Source organism: Mya arenaria, chromosome 8, assembly GCF_026914265.1.
Source record: "Mya arenaria isolate MELC-2E11 chromosome 8, ASM2691426v1".
Taxonomy (NCBI): Eukaryota; Metazoa; Mollusca; class Bivalvia; order Myida; family Myidae; genus Mya; species Mya arenaria.
In genome coordinates, this window is record NC_069129.1 from 2005116 (window position 1) to 2026013 (window position 20898).

Sequence of the window (20898 nt, forward strand, 5' to 3'; positions counted from 1 at the left end):
TTAACGTGTTTGCTGTTTTTGGGTATGAATTTGTCCTTTCGAGTGTTTTTCGGATGCATTCGCGCTTAATCGGGTAAATTCGGGTGTATGTGGTTGTTATCGGACGAGTTTGGGGGCATTTGAATAGAATCGGATGTATACGGGTTTATTTGGATGTATTCAGGTGCATTAAGGTGTACTCGAATGTAATCGACTGCATTAAGACATACTCGGGTGTATTGAGGTATATTCGGGTGCATTAAGGTGTAAATCGGGTGTAATCGACTGCATTAAGACATAATCGGGTGTATTAAGGTATAATCGGGTGCATTAAGGTGTATATCGGGTGTAATCGACTGCATTAAGACATAATCGGGTGTATTAAGGTATAATCGGGTGCATTAAGGTGTATATCGGGTGTAATCGACTGCATACAGACATAATCGGGTGTATTAAGGTATAATCGGGTGCATTAAGGTGTATATCGGGTGTAATCGACTGCATTAAGACATAATCGGGTGTATTAAGGTATAATCGGGTGCATTAAGGTGTAAATCGGGTGTAATCGACTGCATTAAGACATAATCGGTGGTATTAAGGTATAATCGGGTGTATTAAGGTATAATCGGGTGCATTAAGATGTAAATCGGGTGTAAACGACTGCATTAAGACATTATCGGGTGTTTTCAGGTATAATCGGGTGCATTAAGGTGTAAATCGGGGGTAATCGACTGCATTAAGACATAATCGGATGTAATAAGGTATAATCGGGTGCATTAAGGTGTAAATCGGGTATAATCGACTGCATTAAGACATAATCGGGTGTATTAAGGTATAATCGGGTGTATAAAGGTATTATCGGATGCATTAAGGTGTAAATTTGGTGTAATCGACTGCATTAAGACATAATCGGGTGTATTAAGGTATAATCGGGTGCATTAAGGTGTAAATCGGGTGCAATCGACTGCATTAAGACATAATAGGTGGTATTAGGTATAATCGGGTGTATTAAGGTATAATCGGGTGCATTAAGGTGTAACTCGGGTGTAAACGACTGCATTAAGACATAATCGGGTGTTTTTAGGTATAATCGGGTGCATTAAGGTGTAAATCGGGTGTAGTCGACTGCATTAAGACATTATCGGGTGTATTAAGGTATAATCGTGTGCATTAAGGTGTAAATCGGGTGTAATCGACTGCATTAAGACATAATCGGGTGTATTAAGGTAAAATTGGGTGTATTAAGGTATAATCGGATGCATTAAGGTGTAAATCGGGTGTAATCGACTGCATTAAGACATAATAGGGCGTATGAAGGTATTATCGGGTGTATTAAGGTATAATCGGTGTTTTAAGGTTTAATCGGGTGTATTAAGGTAAAATCGGGTGTTTTAGGTAAAATCGGGTGTTTTCAGACATAATCGGGTGTATAAAGGTATAATCTGGTGTATTAAGACATAATCGGGTGTTTTAAGGTATAAACAGGTGTATAAAGGTATAGTCGGATGCATTAAGGTGTAAATCGGGTGTAATCGACTGCATTAAGACATAATCGGGCGTATGAAGGTATCATCGGGTGTATTAAGGTATAGTCGGTGTTTTAAGGTTTAATCGGGTGTATTAAGGTAAAATCGGGTGTTTTTAGGTAAAATCTGGTGTTTTAAGACATAATCGGGTGTTTTAAGGTTTAATCGGGTGTATTAATGTAAAATCGGGTGTTTTTAGGTAAAATCGGGTGTTTTAAGACATAATCGGGTGTTTTAAGGTATAATCGGGTGTATTAAGACATAATCGGGTGTTTTAAGGTATAAACAGGTGTATTAAGTTATAATCGGGTGTTTTAAGATATACTCGGGTGTATTAAGGTATAATCGGGTGTATTTTGATTTTCTTTTTCAAACTGACTATAAAAAGGTAGGGTCGGCGCCTATTCCGTAGATAGGGTCGGGTAACCCTAAAAAGGGTATTTTTTAGACCACAGTTTAATACATATACAAACTGCGTAACTTTAATAGGTATTCATATTCGATCATGTACTGTATGCATAACAATTCAGCAAACAATACCCTTTGAAACCAGCAACCTGTGTGTCTGTTGTTTGTTTTTTATTAAGAACCATTCAACTTAAACGATATAATTTAAGGCCAAAAAGAACTATTGGACAGAACTATATATTTTGAAGCTTGAAAATATATATATTGTTTGTTTCAGATGGGCAAGTTAAGCCTGTTCTTGCTTCTACTAGTCTTGGCACAAAGCGGATCTACTATTAAAGGTACTGTAGTTATACTTCGAAATAATATTTACGAATGCGAATGCCTATAACAGAGCTAGAAGGACCATCAACCTAAAAACAAACAAATGACCATCCCTGTACGTCACTTAATCCATGCTTCTCTCAGCGCTGGTAGGATCACCATTCTAAACACAAACAAATAGCCATCCCTATCCATCACTCCACCCATGCCTCTCTCAGCGCTAGTAGGATCATCAACCTAAAAACAAACAAATGACCATCACTTCATCCATGCCTCTCTCAGCGCTAGCAGGATAACCAACCTAAAAACAAATAAATGACCATCCCTGTCCATCACTTCATCCATGCCTCTCTCAGAGCTAGTAGGATCATCAAGCTAAAAACAAACAAATGACCATCCCTGTCCATTAATTAATTCATGCCTCTCTCAGTATGATCACCATTCTAAACACAAACAAATAGCCATCCCTATCCATCACTTCTATCCATGCCCTTAACAGCGCAAGTAGGATCATCAACCTATAAACAAACAAATGGCCATCCCTGTCTATCACTTCCACCCAGTCTCTAACAGCGCCAGTAGGATCATCAATATAAAAACGAACAAAAGGCCATTCCTGTCCATCACTCCACCCATGTCTCTAACAGCGCTAGTAGGATCATCAACCTAAAAACAAACAAATAGCCATCACTGTCCATCACTAACACCCCAGCCTCTAACAGCGCTAGTAAGATCATCAACCTAAAAACAAACAAATGGTCATCCCTGTCCATTACTCCACCCATGCCTCTTACAGCGCTAGAAGGATCATCAACCTAAAATCAAACAAATGGCCATCCCTGTCCATCACTCCACCCATGCCTCTTAAAGTGCTAGTAGAATCATCGACTTAAAACAAACAAATGACCATCCCTGTCCATCACTTCCACACATGCCTCTAACAGCGCTAGTAGGATCACCAACCTAAAAACAAACAAATGACCATTCCTGTCCATCACTTAATCCATGCCTTTCTCAGTAGAATCACCACTCTTAACACAAACAAATGACCATCCCTGCCCATCTCTCCACCTATGCCTGTAACAGCGCTAGAAGGATCATCAACCTAAAACGAACAAATGGCCATCCCTGTCCATCACTCCACCCATGCCTCTCTCAGAGCTAGTAGGATCATCAACCTAAAAACAAACAAATGACCATCCCTGTCCAATACTTAATTCATTCCTCTCTCATTAGGATCACCATTCTAAACACAAACAAATAGCCATCCATATCCATCACTTCTATCCATGCCTCTAACAGCGCAAGTAGGATCATCAACCTATAAACAAACAAATGGCCATCCCTGTCTATCACTTCCACCCCAGTCTCTAACAGCGCCAGTAGGATCATCAACATAAAGCGAACATATGGCCATCCCTGTCCATCACTCCACCCATGTCTCTAACAGCGCTAGTAGGATCATCAACCTAAAAACAAACAAATAGCCATCACTGTCCATCACTAACACCCCAGACTCTACCAGCGCTAGTAAGATCATCAACTTAAAAACAAACAAATGGCCATCCCTGTCCATTACTCCACCCATGCCTCTAACAGCGCTAGAAGGATCATCAACCTAAAACAAACAAATGGTCATCCCTGTCCATCACTCCACCCATGCCTCTTACAGCGCTAGTAGGATCATCAACTTAAAACAAACAAATGACCATCCCCGTCCATCACTTCCACACATGCCTCTAACAGCGCTAGTAGAATAATCAACCTAAATACATACAAATGGCCATATCTGCCCAACACTCCATCATTGCCTGTAACAGCGCTAAAAGGATCATCAACCTAAATACAAACCAATGACCATTCCTGCCCATCACTCCACCCATGCCTGTAACAGCGCTAGTAGGATCATCAACCTAAAAACAAACAAATGACCATCCCTGTCCATCATTTAATCCATGCCTCTCTCAGTAGGATCACCACTCTAAACACAAACAAATGACCATCCCTGCCCATCTCTCCACCCATGCCTGTAACAGCGCTAGTAGGACCATCAACCTAAAACAAACAAATAGCCATCCCTGCCCATCACTTCACCCATGCTTGTAACAGCGCTAGTAGGTTCATCAAGCATAAAACGAACAAATGACCATCCCTGTCCAGCACGTCCTCCCATGCCACTCTCAGAGCTAGTAGGATCATCAACCTAAAAACAAACAAATAGCCATCCCTGTCCATCACTCCATCCATGCCTCTCTCAAAGCTAGTAGGATCATCAACCTTAAAACAAACAAATAGCCATCCCTGTCTATCACTTCCACCCCAGTCTCTAACAGCGCTAGTAGGTTCATCAAGCATAAAACGAACAAATGGCCATCCTTGTCCATCACTCCACCCATTCCTCTCTCAGAGCTAGTAGGATCATCAACCTAAAAACAAACAAATAGCCATCCCTGTTCATCACTCCACCCATGCCTGTAACAGCGCTAGTAGGTTCATCAAGCATAAAACGAACAAATGGCCATCCCTGTCCATCACTCCACCCATGCCTCTCTCAGAGCTAGTAGGATCATCAACCTAAAAACAAACAAATAACCATCCCTGTCCATCACTCCGTCCATGCCTGTAACAGCGCTAGTAGGATCATCAAGCATAAAACGAACAAAGAGCTAACTGTGTCCATCACTTCCACCCATGCCTCTTACAGCGCTAGTAGGATCATCGACCTAAATACAAACAAATAGCCATCCATGTCCATCACTCCACCCATGCCTGTCACAGCGCTAGTAGGTTCATCAAGCATAAAACGAACAAATGGCCATCCCTGTCCAGCACGTCCTCCCATGCCTCTTACAGCGCTAGTAGGATCATCAACCTAAAAACAAACAAATAGCCATCCCTGCCCATCACTTCTTCCATGCCTGTAACAGCGCTAGTAGGATCATCAAGAATAAAACAAACAAAGAGCCAACTCTGTCCATCACTTCCACCCATGTCTCTTACAGCGCTAGTAGGATCATCAACCTAAATACAAACAAATAGCCATCCCTGCCCATCACTCCTTCCATGCCTGTCACAGCGCTAGCAGGATCATCAAGCATAAAACCAGCAAAAAGCCAACTCTGTCCATCACATTCACCTATACCTCTTACAGCGCTTATAGGATCAACAACCAAAAAACAAAACAAACGACAATCCCTGTCCACAAGCTTCGCCTATGCCTCTTACAGGGCCAGTAGGATCATAGCAAATAGCCAACTCCGTTTATCACCGCTATCCATGGCTCTTACAGCGCCAGTGGGATCATAGCAAATAGCCAACTCTGTTTATCACCGCTATCCATGGCTCTTACGGCGATTGTAGGATTATCAACCTAAACAAAGCAAATAGCCAATGATGTTTATAACCTCTATCTTTGCCACTAACGGCGCTAGTAGGAAAATCAACCTAGACACAAACAAATGACACACCCTGCCAATCATTCTCCATCATGCTTCTTACAGCGCTATAAATAACCGCAACATTTTAAACCTGTTTCAACTCGTTTTGCTTGGTGACGACTAGCAGTAAATTGGTTCACTTATATGTGTTTTTACTTAAAATGTTGCCTGTAATGTTAACATTTAGCATTATTCTTTCAAAAATGTGAACATAAAAACAACTCTACCCATAAATACATCGTTAAACTTTCATCAATGTAAGGTTTTGTGTGGTCTGTTGAGAAACCAACCAATCATTAACTATACTACGCTTTCAAGTTTGTTATGTGAGGCGATAAAACTCGAATTACGTTTATATTTCGATTAAATTGTGGTTTACTGGTAGTTTATCAAAATCATCGTACTGAAATAGGACAAACTGTTATTGTACAGACATAAATTGTCATGACTTGCAGAATTTTATTTCAAACATCATTATTGGTCATAACTCATCAACAATTGTGTCAACAATCATAAATAAAGTGATACGAGCAGGCGCGGTTCCCTTATTACAAAACAATAATTAAATATTCTGATTTACTACTAGGATGGATCCTATCATGCATAAGATGAATGATGATGGTACTTACTTGTACTACAATTTTTGTTTTATTGTTGTTGTTGTTGTATTTGTTTTGGTCTTTAATTTTAGAAAGACAAGATATAAAAAGGAACGATTCAATTATTCATATATTTCGCATTTGTTGGTTTATGGACATTTTAATTTCACAGCGTGTTTTTCATATTGCTTATTTGGAAAGTAGTTGTAAAGATTATTGGTCTAGGAGTTAAATGGATACAAGTGAGATCTTATTAAATTCTAACAAAATTTGCGAGAACTTGTTCAGCTTTGCAATAACTTTGCAATACGGAGGGATTGGCCACGTATGTGGAAACACTTGGCAACATAAGATGGTTTTGCCATGGTAATGGAACATATATGCAATGGTGGAAGGATTGGCTATATGATTTAAGGGGGAAACTATCATAATCTGTTCTTTTTTTAAAATGTCCTACACTTGTCAAGCGACAGGTGGCGGGGACGTCCAAATAGTCCAACGCTCTACATACAGGTGATAAGGATGTTTAAGGTGCTAAACACTATATAACGTTAAAAAGTTTAGGGAATGACGTTGCCCATTTACTTACAGTTTCCTACACCTGCCAAGAGACCGATTTCGGGGATTTCAAATTAGTCCTCCGTCTGGACAGGGAGGGCAATACTGATGTAACAGGAGTTAAAGCCTACGCCGATGACGGCAGTGGTGAATTAGTTGCTAGTAAGTTACATATAAAGAGGGTGATGATGTATTCGTTAAAAATGTGCTTAATGTTCTTTTTTTAATTTTGTTTTTTACAACGAAAATGTCGAAGAAGTTTTTATAACATTGGCGTCATTGTTGTCGGTCTCTTCTGTGCATATATAGCAATGCCGGTAACATGACCATCTATAATTTGGAGATACTTGTCTTGTCTTGCCGTCTATGACTTGTAAAAATTAATTCATAATTAGCAATATTCATACTTTTGAGCTATGGCTTTTATCTGACGTGAAAATAAACGAGATTTTGATTAGCAAGATTCGTTATTCGAGCTTTATACTTTTGAGCTATGGCTATATTCTCTGACTAGAAAATAAACATGTTTATGATGAGCAAGGTTCGTAAACCGGCCCACAATACGTTTCAGCTATGGCTCTTCTCTGACTGAACAACAAACGAGCTCATGATTAACAAATACCGTATCTTGGCATTAAATATTTTTGATCTATGAGTCTTCATTGACTGGAAAGAACGACCCAATGATTGGCAAGTTCGGTATCTTGGTATTCAATACTTTTGATCTATAAATCTTCATTGACTAGAAAGAACGACTCCATGATTCGCAAATTCCGTATCTTGGCATTCAATACTTTTGAACTATCGGTCTTCTCTGACTGGAAAGAACGACCCCATGATTGACAAGGTTCTTACCTTGGCCTATAATACTTCTAAATTATTTGCTTCGATTGGCTTGAAAACAAATGAAGCTATATTTAACGAATACCATTACTCAACTTTCAATACTTTTGAGGTATGGCTATTCTCTGTCTAGAAAAGAGCGAGGTCAGTTTAAAAGTTATTTTTCTTATTTGATTTGAAAACAAATAAAGCTAAGTTTAGCAAATCCAAATGCTCAGCTGTCAATCATTTTGGCCTATGGCACCTTTATGACGGGAAACGAAACAACCCCTGGATTGGCAAGTTTCGTAACTCTTCGTTTGAGTTATTGTTCTTCAGCATAGTGATACATATACGTTCAGAACGTTTAGCAACAGTATTCTATGAATTGGTGTTTAATTGATGAAGCGGTTTGCTCTGGATAAGCCAATGAAATGATTGCCTAACATAACATTTCTTATTGTTTGAATTAATTATTTCGTTGTAATATTTAGTGTGAACAACATGACTTATTGTAAGCCTTATAAATGTCTTTTAAAATTCATTTTTATACCCCCAACAAACGAAGTTTAAAGAGGGTATATTGGAGTCACCCTGTGGTCGGTCGGTCGGTCGGTTTGTTGGTTTGTCGGTCTGTCCGTTGCAATTTACCTTGTCCGGAGCATAACTTTAAAACTACTGGATGGAATTGGATTAAACTTCATACAGTGGTAGAGCATAATGAGAGGAAGTGCATTGTACCATAACTCTATTCTTGCTTATTACTAAGTTATTGCCCTTTGTTACTTTTTTGTCCAGATTTTAACTTGAAAAGTACTGGATGGAATTCATTGGAACTTCATACAATGGTAAAGCACAATGAGGGGAAGTGCGATGTTCAAGAACCATAACTCTACTTTAGCTAATTACTGAGTTATTGCCCTTTATTTGTTTTTTGCTGTCAATTTTTTTCCAGACATTAACTTGCAAACTACTAGATGGACTTTATTGAAACTTCATACAATGGTAAAGCACAATGAGAGAAAGTGCAGTGCACATGAACCATAACTCTATTTTAGCTAATAACAGAGTTATGGCCTTTAATACTTTTTTCTTGTCCGGAGCATAACTTGAAAACTATTGGATGGAATTTGATAAAACTTCATACAATGATAGATCATAATGAGAGGAAGTGCAGTGTTTAGAAACCGCAATTCTATTTCAGCCAATTACAGAGTTATTGTCCTTTGTTACTTTTTTCTTGTCCGGAGCATAACTTGAAAACTATTGGATGGAATTTAATTAAGCTTCATACAATGATAGATGATAATAACAGGAAGTGCAGTGTTCAGAAACCGCAATTCTATTTCAGCCAATTACAGAGTTATTGTCCTTTGTTACTTTTTTCTTGTCCGGAGCATAACTTGAAAACTATTGGATGGAATTAAGTAAAACTTCATACAGTTATAGATCAAAATGAGAGGAAGTGCAGTGTACAGGAACCGCAATTCTATTTCAGCTAATTACAGAGTTATTGCCCTTTGTTACTTTTTTCTTGTCCGGTGTATAACTTGAAAAAAAGTAATTTAACTCATTTATAGATGGTCATAGGCAACTGTATATTCTGTGCTTTAGAACATCAAATATATCTGTATTAACATCTCAGTATTACCATCACTGAAATTGTTTAAAGCCTTTTTTCTAACTTTAAAAACATAATCAAAAAATGAATAACTGACGATAGTCCATAAAATAAAGTTGTCATTTATAGGTTGGCTTTCCAAATAGTTGCCTGCAATTTCATATCAGGGCGGCGTTCGGGGTATTAATCACCTTCAGTGATAGCTCTAGTTTTCTTAATTGTTATATATTACTCATCAGGTTTTTGTGCTTCAAATCGAGATGTACTGTTCGATAATTATTGTAATTTTATTGTTTCAGTAATATTTTTTTTTTCTCACTTGTGTCGTGAGTAAAAAAAAATTCCCTAATCAAAACAGTCAATATCTCGGACAACATAAATAATCCGACACCACAGACTAGACTTCCAATTATAATAGACTACTACATTACAAAACAATACACATTAGGAACACGGCTTGTTAATGGCAGCAAATATACAGAGGAATTGGAAAAAATGTGTTCAAATTCACGCCGTAAGTTGACGCTTGCCCAATGTGAAACCGCCAGGAAGCTGTTTTTCCTTATAAACGCAGCACCACGAATAGATAAGATCACAGAACTCTTCTGAAACAAAACTAAAACAAAGCATTTTATTACAAAAAATGGTACTGTCAGTTCATGCCAAGTTATAGTTAAGACTTACTCAATTATGAATCGTATTATTGATAATTTTAAAACCTATAGTACAAGTCATGCACGGAGTGTCTACTTGATGGTATATTTAGGCAAAAAAAAATTGTTTGTTTAGGATAACCTTCCCAAAATTTCTAGGTAGAGTAGGTAGGGATTTTTTTTATTTTTTTTATTTTATTTCAAAATCTGTCGTAAGTTCAGAGTGTTTTCTTGCACATGGCAGTCTTTCCTACATTACTGTCATTGCCTGACTTTGTTTTATCATATAAACAATAATTCTGATTAAAATCTGCATTTATCCGCCCTTCGTAACTCTCTATTCGCTAACGAATATTTTTTTTGCTCAGAAACGGAAAAAAAATAGTAAGGGTCGGGTTACCCGAAACAGACATATGTTTTGTTAGGCCTTAATTGCAACATGTTATTAGATTTTACATAAAAACAAGTCGGAAAACATTCCGGTCATTGGTATCTTACCGGGCAGGCACAGGTACACGTACGAGGAATACGTTACTATATTGCAGTCGTATCGTGAACAATTGTGCACTTTGAGTTCATATTTTGATACGTACACTTGCTCAGGAGCGACTCAGAATAAAATGACTGCTGAAACTCAAGATGGCCGCAATAACACGTATTGTTTACTATTACCTGAATAAATGCCTAATTTTGTTGTCATTACTACTAATTAGCATGTTAACTTCTCAAATAAGACACATATGCAGATAACTCGAGCACTATTGATAACTCTCTTGAGCAAACCGACCTTTCGTTGAACCTTCACACCACCGGAAAGCATTTTCTCCCACCTCAGAAAAGTAGATCCAAATTTAACCATGCTAGAAATTCTTATCTTGCCCACGGGCAAAGATAAACCAAGTACCCGTATTGAACTCCTTTATAATGGTCACCTATTCTGTCGTCTTTAGCATGATAGAAACCTTGTCATGTGGCATTATTTAGAATGCTAATTAATTATTCTCCCTTCAAATGTCCCCATAAAAAGTATTTACGCACCTATCAAAAAATAAAGCTTCACTCTCATCCGAACTATTTAAAGACCGAATTGACTATTAACATAATCTGAATCACTGCGCGCATATCCATGAAACCACTAATTATCACATATCCATACGCATTTATTTTCACAACGCACATACATTTTTGCTAAATTTTAACTGAGGTGGGAGAAAAAGCATTTACCAGAGCCGCTCATGTATGATAGATTCATCCCAACCCTCGCGCAGGGTGTTGAAAAACCAACCTTACACTCTCGGCCATGGAAGATACTTATAATCAGGTACACGAATACGTCTTAGGTTCATCATATCTGGTACAACAACATGTCTATGGTGATATGTTGTCTACAGGCGGCTTCTAAAGGCTCGTGTTTTTCTTTCTTTTTTGCAGCTACATCGACCTGTGAAACGACCGTCAGAACTGGTGGCGTGTATCAAATCACAGAGGTTATAAGCACAGACGATGGAGACTGTGACGTCACAGGTGTAAGTAGAATATTGGAATTTCAACAATTAACAAAGACATTTAGAAAAATAAAACGCTGCTTGTACAAAACTGGTTTGTAATACAATCGAAAACATGATATTTTCTTATTGTTATGTTTGAAAATTCTTCAGAAATAGGTTTTGAGTTGATCAAAATGCTGGAAAATATGAATGTTATTAACCATTGTGCAACTTTAAGACTTAAATTCGTTAATATTTCCCTGGAGTGAGTGGCATATTTGTGTGTTATTACGTGCTATCATGTTAATTAAATTCATGTTAATTCTTCTGAATTTTAGACGTTTGTAAGTGATATGCAACTGAATATCAATGAAACTCAGAACAGTTGAATTCGTTAATATTTCCCTGGAGTGAGTGGCATATTTGTGTGTTATTACGTGCTATCATGTTAATTAAATTCATGTTAATTCTTCTGAATTATAGACGTTTGTAAGTGATATGCAACTGAATATCAATGAAACTCAGAACAGTTGATAAATCAGTTTGAAATGACTGGCGTGTTTATTGAATAATCAGATATTTAAAATCATACTGTATTATCATTACAGTCTGGTCCATATGATATGATCTTTAGGGCGGAGGGGACGATTCAGTACTACAAAGTATCGTGTGACACTACAAAGCTTTTAAAGACTAATGTCGCATCCTCACTGTTCCAGACCAAGTAAGTAACCATCGTCGTAAAAATCGCAATCTGAGTTTAAATAAACGACTTTCTTTGTTTAAGCAATGTCACAGACAAATTACATAACTACCGTATCAACATCAATGCAACAGACATAGTTCTCAACTATCATGTCAACATCAATGCCACAGACAAAGTACTCAACTAGCATGTCGACACAAATGCCACAAAGCGCTCAGCTATAATGTCGACATCAGTGCCACAGACAAAGTATTCAGCTATCATGTCGACATTAATGCCGCATACAAAGTACTCAGCTATCATGTCGACATCAATAGCACAGACAAAGCACTCAACTATCATGTCGACATCAATGCCAAAGACAAAGTAATCAGCTATCATGTCGACATCAATGTCTCAGACAAAGTACTCAGCTATCATGTCGATATTAATGAAACAGGTAAAGCAGTCAGCTATCATGCCGAACACAATGACACAGACAAAGTACTCAACGATCTTGTCAACAGCAATGCCGTAGACAAAGTACTCAACGATTATGTCGACATCAAAGCCACAGACAGAATGCTCAATTACCGTGTCAATATAAATATCATACACAATTGACTTAGCTATTGCGTTAGAAACAACCACCGACACAAAATTAATGTATGAGGAAAATTGGACATCTATCGCTGCAACATCATTGCCCGACACGAGGTTGGCAACTACCTCCGTACATCAATAAAGGAGATTAGTAGGCAACTACCGCAACAACATAAAAGAAAGATATAATGTAGGAAATTACCGCCGCAACATTAATCAACAATAAAAAAGAAGGCAACTGCGTCGGAACATCCATTAACGATAAAAAAGTAGGTTATTACCGCCGTAATGGCACATTAATGAAAGATAAAAATTAGGCAATTACAGCCGCAACATAATAAAACATATAAAAAAGAAATCTACGCCGCAACATCAATAAACGACAAAAAGTAGGCAACTACCGTCGCAAAATCAATGAACGAGATAAAGTAGGCAACTATCGCCTCGACATCAACAAACGAAATAAAGTTGTCAACTATCGCCTCGACATCAATAAACGAAATAAAGTGGGCAAACCCGCCGTTACATCGAATAACGAAATAAAGAAGGCAACTACTGCCGAAAACTCAATGAACGATCTAAAGTAAGTCACTTCCGTCTCATCGTCAATAAATAATATTAAGTAAGTTACTACCGTCGAACATTCAGTGAACAATACAAAGTGGGCAAATACCGCCGGAATATCTATGGACGTTATAAAGTAGGCAAATACCGCCTCAAAAACAGTGAACCATATAAAGGAGGTAACTATCGTCTCAACATCAATGAACGTTATAAAGTAAACAACTACCGCTGCATTATTGGTGTACAAAACAAAGTAGGCAACTTCGCCGCAAACTCATTGAACGCTTCAAAGTAGGCAACTTCCGCCGCAAAATCAATGCACGCTTCAAAGTAGGCAACTACCGTGGCAAACTTAAATTAAAAGACCATATAGGCAAAAAACGCCTGAACATCAACGATCAATAGACAAGTAGGCAACTTCTGCCGCAAAGTTAGTGAACGATTTAAAGAGGGTATCTATCGCCGCACCTTCAATAAACGAAATTAAGATGGCAACTTCCGCCGCACCATCAATTAACGTTATAAAGTAGGCTTCTACCGCCGTACCTTCCGCCTTAATGTCAATGAACACTTTAAGGTAGGCAACAACAGCAGCAACATAAAAGTAAAAAACTTAGTAGGCAATAACAGCCTTAACATCAATGAACAATATAAAGTAAACAACAACCTCAGCAATATCAATTGACAATGTAAAGAAGGCATCAACCGCTGCAACATCAAAATGAATAATATTAAGCGGGCATCTACTGCCGCATCATCAATAAACGATATCAAGTAGGCTTCAACAGCCGCAACACCAAAGAGCGATATTAATTAGACCACAACCGACGCGACATCAATGAACGATATAAAGAAAGCAATCACGGCCGTAACATCAATGAACGATATAAAGTAGGCAAATACCGCTACAACAGAAATGATTAATATAAGAGTAGGCAACTAACACCGCAACATATGTGAACGATATAAAAGCAGGGATCTACATCCACATCATCAATGAACGATATAAAGTAGGCAACTACCGCCATAACATAAATGAACGATATAAAGTGGGAGGCTACCGTCACCGCAGTATATAATAATATAAAGTAGGCAACTACCGTCGCAACATTAATCAATGATATAAAGTAGGCAACTACCGTCGCAACATTAATCAATGATATAAAGTAGGCAACTACCGTCGCAATATTTATGAATGATAAAAAGTACGCAACTACCGTCGCTGCATTTATGAATGATATAAAGTAGGCAACTAACGTCGCTTCATCTATAAATGATATAAAGTAGGCAACTACCGTCGCTTCACCTATGAATGATGTAAAGTAGGCAACTACCTTCGCAACATTTATGAATGATATAAAATAGGCAACTACCGTCGCAACATTTATGAATGATATAAAGTAGGCAACTACCGTCGCTTCACCTATGAATGATGTAAAGTAGGCAACTACCTTCGCAACATTTATGAATGATATAAAATAGGCAACTACCGTCGCAGTATTAATGAATGCTATAAAGTAGGCAACTACCGCCGCAACATTTATGAATGGTGTAAGGTAAAAACAACCGCCGCAACATTAATAAACAATATCAAGTAGGCAACTACCTTCGCAACATAAATGAACGATCTTAAGTATGCAAATACCACCGCAAAAACAATGATCGCTATACAGTAGTCAACTATCGCCGCATCATAAAAAACGTTATACAGCATGGAACTACTGCCTTTACATAAATAAACGATCTTAAGTATGCAACTACCGCCGCATTGTTAAAGTACCATACAAAAAGACAACTACCGCCGCAACATAAATGAGCGATATAAAGTAGGCAACAATATCAATGAATGATTTAAAGGAGGCAATCACCACCGTAACATCAATAAACGGTATAAAGTAGACAACACAGCCGCAACATCAATAGACGATATAAAGTAGGCATCTACCGCCATAACATCAATATATGGTAACATAAATGAACGATATGAAGTAGGCAACTACCGCTGCAACATCAATGAACGATATGAAGAAGGACTATACCGATGCAACACCAATAAACGATATAAAGTAGGACAACTGCCTCAACATTAATAAATAATGTATGCAACTATCGCCCCAACATCATTAAAAAATATAAACGATATAAAGTAGGCAACTACCGGCGTAACATAATTGAACTATATAAAGTAGGCAACTACCGGCGTAACATAACTGAACTATATAAAGTAGGCAACTACCGGCGTAACATAACTGAACTATATAAAGTAGGCAACTACCGGCGTAACATAACTGAACTATATAAAGTAGGCAACTACCGGCGTAACATAACTTAACTATATAAAGTAGGCAACTACCGCCATAACATAACTGAACGATATAAAGTGGGAAACTTCTACCGTTACATTTATGAACGATATAAAGTAGGTTAATATCGCCGTAACGTCAATGAACGATTAAAAAAAGTAACTACCGCCGTAACATCAATAAACGATATCAAATAGGCGACTACCCCCGTAACATCAATAAACGATATCAAATAGGCTACTACCGCCGTACCATCAATGTACGATATCATGTAGGCGACTACCGCCCTAACATCAATGCACGATATATAAAAGGCAGCTGCCGCCTCAACATCATTAAACGATACAAAGTAGGCAACTGCCGCCTCAACATCATTAAACGATACAAAGTAGGCAACTGCCGCCTCAACATCAATGAACGATGTAAAGTAGGCAACTATCGCCGCAACATCAATGAACGATGTAAAGTAGGCAACTACCGCCGCAACATCAATGGACGATGTAAAGTAGGCAACTATCGCCGCAACATCGATGGACGATGTAAAGTAGGCAACTACCGCCGCAACATCAATGAACGATGTAAAGTAGGCAACTATCGCCGCAACATCAATGAACGATGTAAAGTAGGCAACTACCGCCTCAACATCAATGGACGATGTAAAGTAGGCAACTATCGCCGCAACATCGATGGACGATGTAAAGTAGGCAACTGCCGCCGCAACATCAATGAACGATGTAAAGTAGGCAACTACCGCCGCAACATCAATGAACGATGTAAAGTAGGCAACTATCGCCGCAACATCAATGAACGATGTAAAGTAGGCAACTACCGCCGCAACATCAATGGACGATGTAAAGTAGGCAACTACCGCCGCAACATCAATGAACGATGTAAAGTAGGCAACTACCGCCGCAACATCAATAAACGATGTAAAGTAGGCAACTATCGCCGCAACATCAATGAACGATGTAAAGTAGGCAACTACTGCCGCAACATCAATGGACGATACAAAGTAGGCAACTGCCGCCTCAACATAATTGAACGATGTAAAGTAGGCAACTACCGCCTCAACATCAATGAACGATGTAAAGTAGGCAACTATCGCCGCAACATCAATGAACGATGTAAAGTAGGCAACTACCGCCGCAACATCAATGGACGATGTAAAGTAGGCAACTACCGCCGCAACATCAATGAACGATGTAAAGTAGGCAACTACCGCCGCAACATCAATGAACGATGTAAAGTAGGCAACTACCGCCGCAACATCAGTAAACGATACAATGTAGGCAACTGCCGACGCAACATCAGTAAAAAAACATGGAAGGCTATTACTTGCGTAACAACAAAGAAAAAAACAAAGGAGATATTCTCCCGCAACAGCATCTATGAACGAGAAAAAGTAGGCAACCGCCATCGCAACATGTTTTAGACATTGTCGGAAGACCCGTCACAGCAGAAGTGTTCGCAACGAAGAAAGCTAATTAATGTTCGTAATCAATTAATCGCCTACCGTTACACCACAATGCGAGATAATTGTGCAGATGCCAATACAGCATCAATGCTCGAAACAAAGTTATCTAATTAATTTTCAAAACTAAGTCAGCCTATGAGTGTTGAAAAAAGATTAGGTAATCAATTTTCTGAATAAAGAAAATTAATCAATGCTCGAACTAAAAGTAAGAAAGTTAAGAAAGTTCTCGTTCAAAACAAAAAAATGTATTCAGTATTAGGAACTGGACCAAACAGTTAATTAAGTTTTATTATAAAACATGTTCCTTGCGAGTGAATCAAATCATAAACTCATGATGTACTACCACAAGCTGGGTTAATGGTCAGCATTATAGTGTGTTTAATTAGAATGCAGTTTTCCAATAAATTCATTTCAGGTGATTATCAGCCTGCCGACATTGATTTAAATCCGGTCAATCAGTTGACACGCAGTGCATGGCCCAGCTAGTGGGTGCTTTTCAGAATGTAATGTAAACCACAAAAACACGTTAAGTGACAACCGTTTTAAGTCAACAAACACAAATTTTGAATGATTAAGCTTTAACTACTGACTTGATAATGCATTTTTTTGTGAATACCAATTACTGATAACAATAATGTAACGTTCATCGAATTTCCGAAAATGCACAAAAATTTAATCATTGACTGGTTCTAAAAGATTTTCAGTGATCCACTATTGTCTCTTTCTTTATAAACAACAGTTTTTTGATATTAATTCATCCTTTTCTGAAAACTAAAACATTTGTATCAATAGTGGTGTATCTTTTTTGGGAGTAAGAGTGCATCTTTAAAAATTGTAAGACATATACTTATACAAAATAAAATGTCCCATCAAGCCGTATATTTTTGTATGTACATGCTTATAATAATGATAAACCAGTACCTGACCTCGTACTTATTGATAACCAGGCCAACCATTCCATGTAGCAAATTCAAACCTAACAGAGCTTGATTCATTAATGTTCTTCTATAAAATACTGAAATAAAATCGTACTGATTCTTAAACACAAGGCCGAAAGAGATTTGATTATTTTCACATGTCACGTGTTTTTTAACAAATAATATAAGGATAAATAATTTAAAACCCCTGTTCGAGTTGCATAACATGGTCCGAGTGGTAAAAATATTTGAATGTAGTATCATTATTTGTTTTTAGCTAACGAAATGCCAACTGAGGAGAAAATTCTATCAAAGTAAACAAAACCAAAAAGAGATATCACTTTGTGCTTTTTGACCACTGTACAAGAATTAATTCAAATTTTTATCGGGCACCCGTCAGTCGAAAAATGCTTGATTTTTTTAATTTATTTTATATAAACATTTTGACTTATATCCGCAGAGAAGCTCGGTAACAAATAGTATAGGGTTAATACACCTTTTTGAGGTCGTTACTATCTGCAAAGTCCCACAAAATGGTTTACAGCCCGTGTAAGTTTTTATTATTGCATAAAATACACACCATGAGAAACGTTTGTGTTTAAAAAGGCTGTTAAATGTCACGAAAATGCAAAAACAGTTAGTTCAAAATAACCCCCATAACAGATGCTTGTGTGACGTCATGAGTGATGTCATTGAAAAAGTTTTACATTAAGCTCGATTCGGGCCGCAACATAACTCGGCAGTTGCATTTTTGTTTCGACGCCATTTTTTTGCAGTGTTCATTCGTTTGGAAAGTGTTTTTTTATTTGGAAATTGAGTGGATTACTGGGATTATTTACACTCAATACCTATTTGGTAATCGATTAATTACCGATATAGTCCTACTTTAACCATTATTTGTTTTGACAACTAATTTAAGCCTGAAAATTTGTAAATATGTTATTGATATTTTGTACTACATCATCATCAGCATCAGAGAAAAAAAGAAGAAATTTCTTCGTTCAATGCATACGACGTAATGGAATCATGTCCATATAAGTCGTTTGTTGTGAATAAAATCGACAGAAAAAACTAAAGTTCGGAGAAGCTGAACGTTTTAGACTTAATTTAGTGCTTTTAAAGCAAACAAATAGTCAAAACAACTGCAGAAAGTACTATCTAGTAAACACACATCAGCTTGCCAGGAAAAGACAACTCAGAAGAAAATATGTAAGTTAGATATGGTTTATTTAATTTGTTGATGTATAGAGCTATATATGCTGAAATTGTTTTTGTGCAAAAGTTGGCATCGTTGACCCACTTTCGGCCAGAAACCAGGTCGCTCAGCCGCCATTGCTATGATGCGAGCCCTGAAAGCGCTTATGTAAAACAAAAAGCCGGTCATTAACGGCACGTGAATTTACTGAATAATGCACATTTTCTACCGATAACGCCCGGGTTTTTGCGTTTTAACACACCACGATAACGGACCGAAAACACTCATTTTATGCAATAATTTTGGTTTATTCTTAATTCTGTACAATTCATGTGATTGCTACCATTGCGTTTATTATATTATTATTCACTCTATTTACCAGGTCCAATGTTAATTATATATATAATAGTATTTGAAAAGAACATTGGTTCAACCTAATCAGGTATATTGGCATTTCGTTTTCGGTGCAATTTATATCTTTATTTTATTTAGGGGCCTGCCAACGGGGCAGACCCACTGAGTGTATCACTTATATTGTAGTTCAATTCAATATATTGTACCATTTAATGCCCTCCTTCAGGGAAGCGGTAAGCATAATCAATGATGAGGCAAGATGCCATATAGATTTCATCTGAGTCGACCGCCCAGTGTCTTGTCATTTGAATACCGATCACATTTCAAAGCATATACTAAAACATCATCGGTATATTTCTTTCCTATTTCAGTGCTGTGAGGGCTAATCTGTTTCATCGACCAAACCCTCTGGATGTCAAATTACAGGCAAGTAGACGTTTTACCTTGTCAAAAATTGTCGTCTGCGTTCTCATCGTAGGGTATCAAAAGAAAATACCAGAATTTATCTTTAATGGTCGTTTAAATTGAATAGTGAATTTATTCTAATAGAATAACGTTTAAAAATAAAGAATAAAAACATCTAAATTTTCAAGGTGTAAGTTTAAAAGCTAAAAACTTTGCCTCATTATATCTAAAAGTAAATAAACACGAACGCAACTCATGAGCTTGTCATGCTCTCTTGGTATTGATAGTTTACAAAGTAACAAACCTTTGCATTGACTTACCAAGGGAATGTCAACATGATACGTTATTCTTGATCCATTTTGCTAAAGCAAACATAACTCACGTACATAAACCTTTTTATGTATAGTCTTTCGTAAGTTTGACAGTACATTTTAATATCATGTGTTTGATGATAAGAAAGCTATGGCGGTCTCGAACCTGATCATTTGTCGTCTCACGTTAACAAACTCTTGTAACAGCACTCTGATGCGTTAATCATCATGTCGTTCATAACAGTGCTCCATGTGTGAGTTATTCCACTTCCTTTATTCATTTCGTTCATATCTGTGGTCTATGTGTGAGGTGTTTCCTGTTTCGGAGTCATATCTTTAAAAATCATGGACCACGTGTGAGCTATTACCACAGTTATATCGTTCTAAATGGAGGTCCCAGTATTATATTTTCTGCCCTTCTCAAGGTCATTTTGTATATAATATAGGTCGACAAAGAGGTTTCACCACTTCTTGAATTTCGCAAGTCCATCATAAGGTCTACGCGAGATTTTTTCCCATTCACAAGTCTTATCGTTTATAATGAAGGTCCACGTGAAAGCTACTCCCATTTTCGAAGGCGAATTGTTCATAATAATGAACCATATAGTTGTTTCCTTCTCAAAGTCATATCGTTCATAATGAAGGTCCACTTCACAAGTTATTTCACTTGTCA

At 37.5% G+C, this 20898-nt stretch overlaps 1 protein-coding gene across 1 annotated transcript in view; it reads left to right on the plus strand.

Moving 5' to 3' along the window:
* The window catches only part of LOC128244700 (uncharacterized), a 64557-nt gene that overhangs the window by 1703 nt on the left and 41956 nt on the right, over positions 1-20898 (plus strand). Inside the window, exons 2-6 of the mRNA XM_052962742.1 lie at positions 2191-2254; positions 6865-6993; positions 11359-11453; positions 12023-12138; positions 19881-19935. Coding sequence (XP_052818702.1) covers positions 2191-2254; positions 6865-6993; positions 11359-11453; positions 12023-12138; positions 19881-19935 — 459 coding nt within the window. The remainder of the gene's footprint in view (positions 1-2190; positions 2255-6864; positions 6994-11358; positions 11454-12022; positions 12139-19880; positions 19936-20898) is intronic.